The 13815-nt window shown below is 43.1% G+C and overlaps 1 protein-coding gene across 2 annotated transcripts in view; it reads right to left on the bottom strand.

The window, feature by feature from the left end:
* SOBP (sine oculis binding protein homolog) overlaps positions 1 to 12911 on the bottom strand; it is a 112279-nt gene extending 99368 nt beyond the window's left edge. For both annotated transcript variants that reach the window (XM_056486582.1, XM_056486583.1), the window contains exons 1-3: positions 12436 to 12911; positions 3328 to 3466; positions 1319 to 1504 (exon numbers count right to left, since the gene is read on the bottom strand). In XM_056486582.1, the coding sequence (XP_056342557.1) occupies positions 1319 to 1504; positions 3328 to 3466; positions 12436 to 12531 (421 nt within the window). In that variant the 5' untranslated portion in view covers positions 12532 to 12911. The remainder of the gene's footprint in view (positions 1 to 1318; positions 1505 to 3327; positions 3467 to 12435) is intronic.
* Between the last annotated feature and the right edge of the window lie 904 nt (positions 12912 to 13815).

The raw sequence follows: 13815 nt of genomic DNA, 5'->3' as shown, positions 1-13815 counted from the left end.
GTGACTCAGATTGGAGGGGAAAATAGCTTGGGATGGCACAAGCCCTTGATTAAAGCTTTAGGGCCAAATCAACAGCAGCTGAGGATCCAGCCCATATGGCCTGAGATCTTTAGCTGTGTAAAGGCTGCAGGAATGGGCCCAAATAGCTTTGGTAATTAGCAAATATCATATAAAATAGATTGAAAGTCTTTGGCAAGGAGCGGGTATTGAGCAACATTTGAAAATTATTCATAGCATATTATATACTTCTTTAGAGATAAAACTCAATGGCATAAAACAATAATTTAGGAGGGGCAACTGTACTCTATTACACGACCAACAACAGGCAAATGCTTTCTTGGATCAATCAGTATTTTACAGCTGCCTTTAGACAGTGTTATGAAAGGGCAGAGGTGACCATCCAACACCTGGGATCTGATCCTACAAGCAGCTCTGCCTCTGCAGAAGCACCCTGGCACCTGCTGGCATCTCTTCAGCCCTGTGTGTGGAGAGCTGGTGCTCTTGGGCAGGAGTTGCACGTCCCCCTGTATTCCTCTGTGCCTTGGTCACTGGAGAACAACCACAACAACACCCAGGGATGTCCACGGAAGCAGGACTCAGCCTGTTCCTATCTGGATTCACCAATTTTCTCACCATGTGGAGCAGTAAACAATAACACAACAATTAATCACCCTGGTGTAGCCGTAAGAGCTCCTTTCACAGATTACAGTAAGCAGCATGCAGAGGGGAATAAATAATTTTTCATGCAAACTCTGAGGAATGGCACGTTAGAAAACCACTCCTGATAAAAATCTAATGAAAATGTAAAACCTCAGTGCAGTCTCCTGGGTAGCATCAAGATCATATTAAACCCTTGAGAGACAGCAGTCAGGGATTTCAATGGGAATCAAGAAACAGTTTTCCCAGTATGAGCTTGTTAATCTGATATAAAGACATGATGCTGATTTGATGGCTTTGTCTCTTTCACTGTTTCCTTCATGCAGTCTATTTTTAATTTAATAATCTTCCATTAATTTAGTTAAAGGCTTTATTCACCAGAACAATTTTTTTTTCCTAAAAGCAAATGCTATTGAAGTGCTGAGAGCACAATCCAGCATGAGGAGTGTCACAAGCAACGCAAGTTTGTTGTCATTGCATTAGGGGAAGCTTTTCAAGAATACTCAAGTGATTAAAGCCACTCCCCCACTCATTTTTAAAGCTCCCTGTGACTGGATTTTAATTATTTAGAAATCAGCCCTCTTGCTAAGACACCTTGATCCAGTGGTCTCAGGACGTTGTCAATAACAGCAACAATTTTCACATGTTCGTTAGGATTTACCTGCTGGTGGCTTTATGAAAGGTGGTGGAATTAATGGGACAATAATAGGTACATTCCCATGATCCTTCGACCCTGCTGGTGAGTCTGATAGTCCATTTCCTGTGGCAAGCCCTGGGTAGCTTGGGTTTATATTGTACGGTGAAATAACACTGTCCTCAGGCAATTTTGGTTTTGGCAAAGAATTTTCTGTAAAACACAAAGAACACATTGTACAGTATGACACATAAATTTCTTAAATGGCCCTACATACTTTCACCAATCTCTTCATTAAATTACTTACCCTAATACAAGAATGGAGCACAAAAACCCCAGGTATTTTCCCTTTAAAAGAAATTGATACTTTCCAGTAATCTTCAGGAGTGCTTCATTTTATTCAAAATTAAGCTCACACCTTCTTTTTGCATAAGGTAAAAGATGGGATTATTTTGTCATGCATAGCCTTAGTGTGCCTGATTTACTCAATGGCATCCTATTCTTATACTTCATTTCTAGTTTGCATGGTGATCACATTCAGTGTGCTGAGACTTCACCAGCACGAGGAGCATGAACTGAAGAATAAAAGAATTTCTATTCTCTATAAATAATATGAGTAGTAATAATGAAAGGAATTTAAAGAAAGGAACAAAATATTGAAATCACAGCAAAGTGTGCATAAAATGATGACAGTTATTATTCTAATTCTTTAATCCCAAATCACCTCAGGATTCTTTTTTGTAGGAATTTCTCTAATATATGTCAGCCATGGGACTCCCTCTTCTCCCATCTCTCAGAACAAGAAATGTGCTTTTCTCCTCTCCCTTTTCCCCTGGCATACACCAAAAATTTCTACCTGTCACAGGCATTCGACACCTATGGTACTTAAAATGTATTATTTGTATCATGTGCCTATAAAAAAAGTATGTCACAAATTTCATCAAGCATAGAGTGGAGCCAGTAATCATTCAGTAAAATATGTATTTATTAAAATAGAAATAAATTAAGTGCATTACTATGCACAAGTTTCTTCAAAGGTAGCTTAATGACATTACATTTTCAATGAAAAATAAATATTGATCACCAATGCTGTTACAGAACTAACAAGCTGCAAACATTCAATTTTAACAAAATTAGGTTGTTCTACCTTACCTCTAATTTTTTCCCCTTTTTTCTAGCCATCTGTCCCTCAGCACTGGTCTCTCTGGTGTCAGTACTCATTGCAACACTCACTGAATATAATACTGCTGCTGGCTATCAGAAAGAAAAGCCCAACACTGCTGTCCACAAACGCAGTGAAAATAAAAGCTGCTGGAATTTCCTCTCTTTACCTCATCTTTGAGAAACTCCTGTTGGATAAGTCAAGATGGAGCCATTTTCTGCTCTTCTCCTTACTCTGATGACAAGCCCCTATCCATTCCCCGAGACTGAGGAGTCAGAAGGCAAAAACTGAATGACTGAACAAACCAACAGGCTCTCACCCTTTTCATTTTGAATCACAAAGTTTCAGCAATGTCTCAAACAAATTCCATCCATGGAAAACCTCTAGCACAGTGCAGAAGACAATATAGTACAAACATGGATGAGAAGTCTTTTGTAAACTTTCATTGTTCCTACATGTGTGAATATTCCAGTTTAAAATCTTTCACAATTTTAAAAAGTTGTAGGCCAGCCAGTCTTAGTATGGGAAGCAAAAGGGTTCCTTAAGGCCACCCTGCTAAGAAAGTCCTCCCTCATTTCTCCAGTTGTGAGTAGTTTACTAATACCACAGACACATGGCTTTCAACTGACACAAAAAAGGCATTATTTGTGAAGATATATATCAACATATAACAATATATCAATACACCAACAGTAAATTTGTTAAGTGACTTTCCTCACAGTCTATTGGCTTCCCTGTACCACAAGGTACTCTCAGATATTTTTATGTAAAGCAACCAATACACAAGCAGCAGAACATGCTTCACAATCAGCACCAGACAGGTTGAGCTATTAATCCTTCTCTATATGAACACAGAAACATGAAGTCTCGTTACCTTTGAGAACAGAAATGTGCTGGCGGCTTTCCCCATCTGCTGAGTAGTTCCTGAATTCAATATCTTCTCCATCTTTCAGTTCAACCTTATCATAACCATACCAGCCAAGGAGCTCATTCATAGTGTTTTCAGCAAAGTTCTGAAAGAGAAAAATTACCTACTTATTTATGTAATCAATAACCATTTGGAAGGAAGGGAAAACTGCATAAATCGAACCATATCTGTGCTACATGAGGAAGTGTCAGGTTTGGCCCACCTCCTCAAAGACTAATGTTCATTTCATAACTCAAGTGCATAAAGTGAAATGCATTTAAATCTCCGACTGGCACATGTAATTATGACAGAGACTCATATGTCTGTAATTTAAAGAAAATGAAAAGGAGAGTTATTTATGACTTCTGCTCTGACATTCAATGTCAGAAATATTTTAACATACATTCCTCACACGAACTCGTCCGTGTTGCCATAAAATATTTAAGACTGCAGCAAGAGAATAACAGAAAACCAAGATTTTTTTTCTCAACCAGCAGTTAATCAATCTTACTGCATTACAGTCTTTTCAGCTGGAGCAGGTCACTGACACAATTACAGTTCCTTGAGGTGTCCATGAACCAAATCAAATAAAATCACAGCAGACGTTTCTTCTCAGTTATAAGGCCTCGCATAGTCGAAGCACTTAAAGATCCTTCACTGTGAAAGAATTCTACCATCATTTTTCATACAAACATTTCTTATGTTTGTTTAAGAAAACCTTTCTCAATTTTGCCATACTTTTTTTCAAACCAATTTCCAAGTGGCTGAGTGGTTACATTTTATGTTTGTATGGAAATGCAAAGTATGGAACATGACTGTCATAACCCTTAATTTCTATTAAAAATATGTCCTCTAGGTCATGAGGCAAAAACATTTCAGTAGAAAATGTTCATTATTGGGCTAGGAGATTTAGTGGAGTAAGTTAAGAAATCTGCAGCCAGGCAACAAAGCTTTTTGAAACCAAATAGTGCCACAGAGCTCTACAGCTTATGGATTTAGGAAACTACCACAGGAAACCAGCTAATGAATTATTGCAATGGCAAAGATCAATTTAAAGTAGTATGACAACTATAAGTTGAAACAAAAAAGCCACACACAGAGCCTATTTGGTTTCTGCAAATTTCTTTATTAATGCTCTTCTAAAACAAATTCCAAACTTCATATTCCTCCAAGATCTTGACTTCTAAAATAATGCTTCTGATAAGCACTGTCTCCCAGGACTCAGGCAAAGGAATAAGGAGAATACAGCACCAATTCAAAACAAACGGTAAATGTCAAATTTGCAGGTTGCCAGATTTTGTCTAGTAACTACTCTAGCTTAATTTTTGAGTGGGAGAAAGTCTAATGATAGAACACAGCAATTCTCCAGTCATTTAAACAAATAAATAAAATTAATCAGATGATAATTGCTTTTGAATGCAAAGCTACAGCAGGCGCTGTGCCCCAGAACCTCGGCGCGCCGCACTGCTCCTGCTCATTCATCACACCACATTACATAGGTGTTCCTGTCACTCAAGGAGCACTGTAAAGAGGCTATAAGCAATAAACACAAGCAATTTGTACTCTTCCAAGAGTATCATCTGTGCAATTATGCTACAAACACATTTCAGGAAAAGAAAACCCTAAACAAAACCCCAGATCAGACCCCTAAAGCATCCATTTCCTTTTGGTTTTCCCTGTCTGCATTTTCACCTTACTATCTGATGGGAGTCACAATTCTGTGGCTGACCTGTGCAGCCCCAAATTGCTGGAAAATATTCCATCATCCCACCTCTGCTTCTAGACTCAGCATTGTAAGTATGATATCTGAATTATGCCACTACTACAGTTTTCAATGTGTACAGTGCAGTGTAAATGTGGCTAACAACTACCTACATTGTTTGAATGATACAGATGTTTAAAACCCATGGGATAACAAAATGACCTGGACCTGGAGAATCAAATCTCACCACTGCAGCTCACCCAAAATTATGTGAAAGAGCCCAAGGTCTGTCAGCTTCCCTTGCTTTGCTATATTTCAACTATTGAGACACAGCCCTAGAGACTAATCTAGCAAGGTAGAGACCAATTGACAAAGTCTTACCAATTTAAACCCCATGCAACCAAATTAATTGAGTAGCTCTAAATTTGCCTCCTGTGGATGCTTTGTGTTTTATTTGCACTGCTGATCAACTCAGACAATGAATAATTTCTAATTACTGTCAAGGAATACATAAGCAAGGTTGTACATATGTTTGTTTTTTCTTGAAAATTTATACATGTATCTGTCCCTTCGAAATGTAGTCAAAATGATAGTTGGGTTTGTAATGGCACCAAATTTAAGTACCTTTCATGTCTCATTTAAACTACCCATGATAAGTGATGCACCAAAATGAACACTCATATTGACAAAAAAATACATTGCAGTTCAAAATCACTCATCATAGAGATCTGACTCTTTTATAAAATAGTAAATCAATGGGGTCTTTTCTACCAGCTTCAATGAGAGTACAAGGAGGTTGCATGCCACCAACAACAAAAGTAAGCACCTTTTTAATACTGATTTCCAAAAAAGAGTGGCTTGGGTTAAAAAAACCAAACAAACAAAAAACAAACCAAAAACAAACAAAAAAAAAACAAAAAAACCCAAGCCATTCTCCTCCATGATTTATCTTACCTACTACAATGCTGCAAGTCACCCTTAATACCCTTCTCTCTGTGACTAACAGCCAGAGCTCCATTACACCACACTTTGTTCACAGCAAATGGAAAGCATGACCCCATCCTCAGCAAGCTGAGTGTCAAACCGGAGAAATGTTTTTTTTCCCACACTGACTCTCTTGCACAGATGAGTCTCCAAAGAACACCACCACCTTCCCTGACTCCTGACTACAACATCCATTTGCAGAGACGTGTAACACCCTGACAATTGAGACCTGAGCTGAAGCTGACCACTATTAATCCATTGTTTTAATATGTTTTCCCTTCTTCCATTTCAATGATAGACACAATACACGTGAATTCAAGATATGGTGACAAGATGGGATTTGTAAAGACCAGTGTGGTGGCAATAGTCAAAACACAAAGGATGAGATAATTTTTCCCTACGTGTATGCAGGGGAGGTGGGAAAGAAGAAAAAGAAAAAAAATAAATGAGACAAAGATCATTTCTTGGAGAAGCTAAGGAAAGGAAGAAAGCATATTAATACACAACCTGTACATGCAGAGCAGAACATCACTGAAAGATACACAAGTTTCAAAGGCTTGGTGAAAGAAAGGGTGACAACTGTAACACTGAGGCTTTAGAAAAGCAGGAATGTGGACTCAACACTGGAGCAGGCAAGCAGAAGCAGCAGTGATCAAGCAGGCTAGACAGGAGTCAGAGGAATTGCAAGATAATAGACCTGCCAAAGACCAGGGAGGAAATGTGAAGGCATGTGTGGATGACCAGATGGAGGATTTGCAAGGAGCTTCAATTCAAAGCTTCAGCAGCAACAGGACAGCAGAGGCACTACTGCCTACTTTCAGACTCATTCCCCAAAAGCATGTGGAGTGCCTGCAGGATAAGGCTGCCACCCCAATCCCACAGCTATGCCAAAGAGCTGGGACGACGTGAAAGACTAGGACAGAGAAAAAACCTTGCTCAAAATCAATAAAATCTCAAGTCAGCAATCACACTGCTAAGCTGGGAACCCTACATCCACTCAGCCCAAGGGGAGCCCCCATGCAGGGACCCACAGATTTCATTGCAAATGTAGAGCACAGAGCCTAACTTCAGCCAGGTGTGGAGGCAATGTCCAGTCTCCTACATGAAAAGAGAGACCAAGCCCAGGTGCCACCCAGTGTGACGAGCTGAGAAGAAAACCACAGAAATCCTGTCCCACGTCCTGCCATGCCATGCACCAAGCAGACAAGCTTTAGAGACCACAGTGGAAACACCAGTCCCCTCTGCAGCTGCCAGTACACCCAGGCAGTTGGTTGAGATCCCACAGGAGCCAAATCTCCTGCCCTTCTCTAGCTGAGGAGCACCATTACAGCTGCTGACTGCCTGAGCTTTCCCCATGGCTGCAGCACAGCCAGCTCATGCCTGCCAAAGAAACTGGCCTGAAAATGCTCCAGTGCCCCAGTCACACACCACAGTCAAAGCCCTTCCTTCCCAACAGATGGCAATTCAGCTTTTGCCACTAAGTCCCAAACCACTTATCACCACTGTAGGGCAATGTGTTATTTGCGTGTTTTAACTGTATGATTTCTTTATTCTTGTACTACACAGAAATATCTTCCCTTCTGGAAGAGCCAGAATAACTAACTCTTATGCTCATTGATATTTCTACTTGAATTTGCTCCCTATTCCCCTGAAAGATGAAGAGCATGTTGACTCACTAGACTGCAGTTTCCCTCCTTTCTGAATCTGACTTATATGCTAGGCAGTAAAAATATAATCACATTTATTCCCACTTCAGGATTCATTTCATCATAACAGTACACCTACAGTTTGATTTTTACATTACAACGCACCATTTCCCCAAATCTTTGCTAATTAATACATTCTCAAGCTATGTCATTTGTGTCTTTCCACCTTAGATCTCTTGATTTCCCTTCTCTATGAACCTTATTCACAGGGGGCAAGGCCTGGCTTCACCGAATGAGGCCTGGCAAACTCGGAGGCAGGAAACACAGGGGAGAATGAGTCTGTCAGACTCATTTTCTTCTAGGTTTTACTGCTGAATGTTTATTTCAGATCTGGGAGGAATCATAGTGGCTCCATTCCATTTCCTTGCCTGCATAACCCACTCAGTGCAGAGCCCCACAAATTCACTTTTCACTTTCACTGCATCAAGGAAATAAAAATTATTCTGGAGGCACTATACAAACCTGGATCTTTTTTCCAGCCCTCAGATTCTTTGCTTGTTTATATTGTCGTCATACTGAATTCTATGATTAGACCTTTATGCTATCAGAAAGCAAAACTCCATGATGCTTTACTTTCCTTTGTCCTCTCATGTACCTTTGATTCTGTAGAACCCACTTTGTTTGGGGAAGCACTATTTCTGCAGTGCCCTGCCAGGTGAGGCTCCCTGAGCAGACATTCCACAAAACTTCCATGAATACTCCACCTCTGTCTCCTGAAATGATACAATTGATAAAGCCTGTCTGCTTTTCTACTTTCCCAAAGATATTTTTTGCTTTTCAGGAGAGAAGGGAGGACTTTCCTTGGAATCTTCCAAGTGCTCTGAGCAAACTGGCTCACTCCAGGCACAGGGCTGCTATGCCTGCTTCACCACTTTCCTCCTTCTGACAGTAGTACTTTCAAATGCCAAACAGGGACTATTTAAACACTAAACTGAAAGATATTCTGAAGAGTTTACTATTAAATGATAACAGATGGGGCTGCCCTAAGCTTTAGGCACCAGGAACAAAGCCCAATTTTATATACAAATTAGTTTTTGAGAATATTTATGGACAGGAAACTCCTTGGGTGCATGGAGCAGCCCTGTGAAATTACAACACAAATTAACTGCTTACCTTTCAACTGCTAGAGACACATGGATACATTGCCTCATCTGGGCAAGAGAATTTCCAGTGCAATTCAGTACTGGATGTAATCTCACTTCACAGCATTGCAGAGCACCTAGCTATTCCTCCTGAGCAGCACTGCTACCTGGCAGCAGGATGGCAAATGGAAATACGCTGAGGAGAGATGGATGAGGAACCCACCACTGTGCCTAAACAAATGCTTTCATCAATTAAACTTTGACAAATATTCTGGTCTAAAACAGTAGTGGGTTCCCTGATGACAATAGGCTTGGATCTGTGAGGTCTTCTGTTATCCACCAGCAAGTGAAAAATGGCACCAAACTGAATTTCAGAATAACTATCTGCTTTTCTTCCATGGCACAAGGTGAATGTTACCTCTGGAAGAAAAACTGCAAAGTCTCATCTGAAGGAGGAAGGAGGACAAAAGGAAAAACAAGAAAATACGAAAGAGTGGCTGTAAAGGTCACAGTGTAACAAAACAGTTCCTCATGAATATATTTTTCATGGAAATGTAATATCAGAAAACTGTGCAGAGTCATGTACTTTTCGCACACAACATTGTATCAAATTAAAATTTGTTATAACCACCCTGTACATTAGGTTAGCGATAACAAAAACGTAACTCAATATCTGGCATAAGGAAAGAGTGAGCAACCTGAATATCCATCCAGTCATGTTAGAAGCAAGCTGTGACACTACTGTTGGAAAACACTAAAGCAAGCAGTTAGGTGTTGTGATCTTTCTCAAGTAAATATCTGACTGTATCAAACAGCAAATCTCGAAGGAAGTCTCTGTGATGAGGTAATATTATTGCTCATTCACAGTGCCTTGAATTTACTGTACTTAAAATAGACACTTGTACCAATGGCCTTTTTCTTATCCAAAGGGGGGGATAAAAAGAAATCACATATACACCAGTCCTTTTTCTTTCTGCTAGCAAAGGGAGGCAATTCGATCCAACGTGGGCTGAAACCTGAGTAGGTCACTGTACACCATGATAAAATTCCCTAACCCCTGAGCCAAATTTCCCTGAGGGGGCCCTCCTACTTCTCCTTTACTTTCCAAGCTGACTTTTCCATTCCCTCTCTCGTCTTTTCCTCCCCTTCATCTCTTTCATTTCCCCTACCTTAAAGCCTTGATATCTGATCTGCTGCTGATACTCAGGTTACAGTTTTTACAGCTTAGGCTGTCTATTGCTGTATACATTCCTTTCTTTCTGCTCTGCTGTGATTACTTACCAGAGCTTATTTTACACTGGTCCAGATGAAAGCAGTTCAGATGAAGGGAAACAGTCAGCCTGTTTGAACATTACAGATACAAACCTACACAAGGGCACATTGTGCTCCCTCTGTCATTTCACTGCAAACATTTTGCACACTGTAACCAATTTGTTACATTATTGTATTCTCCCAGTTTATTAAGAACAACTAGACATCTTAATTAATCAGTAAAGAAAAAGGGTGAATGATCGCCACAGGATTTCACCTTTCTCAACCAGTCAAAAATTAAAGCTACTTCTTTTTCCTCCCTGCTTTTTTTCCCTTCTTAGATGATAGCAGACAACTGTCAGACTAAAAATGCATAGCATATATAACACAGTTTATGCTGAAAGGTAGGCTATGGAAGGTTCTGCCACAGCTGTCTCACTCTCAATCAGAAATCACATGAGTTCAAAATGTCCTTTTCACACACACTTACTTTTTAAGTCAGCTGAAATCTTGAGGTTCCTACCCTTAAGCAGTGAGCCATGATTTAAAAAGAGAAATTCTCTGCACGAAGGTTAATGCCAGTGCTTAATACCAAAGCATTAGTTTAAAATTGTGTAATTTTTCTCCTTCACACAATGTTGTTTTTGTTTCTTCCTCACCCTTTCAGACAAACATCTGTTATACTGTAGAAGAACAACTATCTCCCAAACCGCTGAGTGTGCCTGCAGCCAAAGTAAACAAAACAAACCCAGAGGATCCAGCACAGTCAGCCTTTATATCCAGCCAGGATAACATTTCACATGTTTTGATTAAAATTAGCTAATTTGTAATTCTAGAACCTATGAAACTTAAAAGCTGCAATCCATATAGATCGCATTAGGCGATGCTCTGAGGGGCCAATGCCCTGTACTACAGACCTCTGCAGTCCTCAAAACTATGTGGGATTACAGCGAGCAATGACTCTCCGGTGGCTGCACAGAGCCCTCTCCGAAAATAGGATGTGTCACATATCTCACAAAGAAAGATCCCGCTCCTCTGGACTTGAAGCTACTACAGTTTGTTTCCAAAGAGATGCACCAACACGTTATTTTGTTTGTGCCTCTAATACTACTCTTGTCCACGTTTACACCTGAAGAGCACACAGAACCGTGCACACGCTCATTACACAGGCAGCAAGAACAAGAACGCCTGCCCTGGGCAGGAAAGGGCACCTAAGCGAAATTAGTGGTGTGCAAAAGAGGGGAGGGGACGGCGCATTCCCGTTTAATTTTATATGGGGAGATCAATGTTCCGGAAAGCAAAGATATTTTCACTAGGCATCATGCATATTTATACACTCGCCTATATAGTATACATACTATGTGAACGACTGACATTTTCCAGGCAGTCTTCCACTTACAATCAGCCTTTTAATAAATGACATATTCAAATTAAATCTCAGCAGCTTTATCTCGTAGCCAGACTGTGCTGTTTTAGTCACTTTACCCGCGCATTTAACAACAACAAGTTCAGTTGAAGTCTAGCAATACATTGTTACCAACTTCGGGGAATCAGAAACACCAAACAAACAGGCATGAAACAGACACGGAAAACAGGCGCAAAAAATAAGACCGGTCCAGGCTCGAACAGCGACTTAATGATAAAAGAAGTTCCAAAATAGCGGTTTTGTGCCATCGCAGCCATCCCAACATCTGGAGCGGCCGCCAGGGCACAGCTGGAGTGGCACCGGCTCCTATCAGGCAGGACAGCCCTCCGCGCGGTAAACACGCTTCCATGGAAAGCAGCCCTCGGACAAGCCACCTTCCAGCGACACCTCTGCGCTGCCGAGAGCCGCGGAGCGGAGCGGAGCAGCGCGGGAGGAGGCGAGAGGGACAAGAGAGAAAAGGGCTCTCCGCGCTCAAGTGCGAGACCGATGCGCGGCTCACACCGCAACGTTTCACTTTGACAATTTAATTACACAGTTGCAGCTGGCTACCGAAAAAAGGACAGAAATACAGTGCTTAAAAGAGATGCCTTTCTTTCCTAACTTTAAGGGCTTCGCAGCTACCTGAGGGGGTGTCTATAGAAAGAAAGAAAGAAAGAAAAAATAGGCTCATCATTGGCACCCGAGGAGCTTAAAAGCCCAACGAGAGAGTTATTTTTAAAAAATAAATAAAGCTGGTCAATGAACAGGATTTGCAGCCTGTGAATTCGTCTCTGTTTGCAGCCCAGGAGGCGGAGTTGAGACACATTCAGTGCATCCTACAAAAAAAAAAAAAATGACAAGAGATCCTTTCTTATTTCATCTCCATGCTCGAAGGCGGGGGGTGCGGGGGGGGACCCCGCTCCCGTCCCCATCACAGGCACCTACCTTCATCTCCTCGTTGATCTCCCGCTTCACCGGGTGAGCCGGCTTCCTGCTCCTTTTATTTTCGGGAGGTCTCCCTTCTTTCTCCATTTCTGCCATTTTTTGCGCCTACTTGGTGGTGGTGGTGGTGGAGATGAAATGGCTGCTGGTGCTCTGGGGGGGCCGGGAGGGGCGCGGGGGGGCGGCGGCGGCTCTCAGTGGTGGCAGGCGGCGCCGCGGAGGGCCCGGGGGGAGCGCGGCGGCGGCGGCGGGCGGGCGGGGGGCGCGGGCGGGCAGGGGCGCGGGTGCCCCGGCGAGTCAGCCATCTTCTGCCTCGCCGCCGGCCCGCATGGGAGCGGCGGGGCGGGCGGGCGGGAGGCAGCGCGGAGCGAGCCGGCCCCGCGCCTGCTGTGGCGCTGCTGGCGGGCTGCCGCGGAGGGGGCGGCGGAGGGAAGGGGGAGGCCGGCCCCGGACCGCCGGCGGGCGGGGCTTGCCGGCACCGAATCGGCCGCCGCTGCCCGCCATGGGAGCCGGCGAGGGGGGAGGCGCCGAGCACCGGGCGGAGCGGAGCGCGGCGGAGAGGAGGGGGCGGTGCGCACACGCCCCCGCCCCCAGCCCGGCATGGGGATGGGGATGGAGATGGGGATGGGAGCCCGGTGCCCCCACGGACACCCGAGGGGTCCGCCCAGCCTGAGCCCCTCCGCGCAGCCGACCCGACCCGTCCCGACCGCTCGCGTCCCGTACGGTCCCGTCCCGTCCCGTCCCCGTCGCTTTCAGCCGAGGCTCTCCCCCGATCACTCCTGTTTTTCCCTTTATCTGCGGCGGGGAGGTGCGGATGAATGGTTCGGTGGGACGCGCTTCAGCGAGGAGGTGCCGGATTACAGCACACACTGTGGGCGATACATTGATTATTCCTAGGCTCTGCTTTCCCGCTTTCCCTGGCAGTCCCTGATTACCCGATAAAACACATTACAGCACGGGGGTGTCCATTGTTCCGACAGACAAAATTGTAATTGTACCGGGTTTCTCATTGCGACTGCGGTACACCTTAAAATGATACATTTTTTTCTAAAAACACCCAAACCCACACTCGAAAGATAAACTGTGTTCCGTGGGCATGAGTAGGCTCCCCATAAAAATTTCTGTTTACCCTGTCAAAGACAAGTTCGGTTTGCATGCAACAATGTCTAATTTACATTCTCTGTTTCCCAAGCTTTAAATCACTGGCACTTTTTAGCATGAAAAGTTCAGCTCAACTTTGCTCGTTTCGTTACTAAAATGAGCCTTGCCTGCCTGCCTGTCAGAACGGGCATATTTTCCCCCGTGAACTTTGCGAATAAGAAGAAACGGGATTTTGCACAGTCTCAGCTGTTAGAGCATCGAGCATCAAGATGAGATAGCTTC

Source organism: Oenanthe melanoleuca, chromosome 3, assembly GCF_029582105.1.
Source record: "Oenanthe melanoleuca isolate GR-GAL-2019-014 chromosome 3, OMel1.0, whole genome shotgun sequence".
NCBI lineage: Eukaryota > Metazoa > Chordata > Aves > Passeriformes > Muscicapidae > Oenanthe > Oenanthe melanoleuca.
The sequence above is the reverse complement of the archived record's forward strand: the minus strand, read 5'-3'. Positions and strand labels throughout refer to the sequence as shown.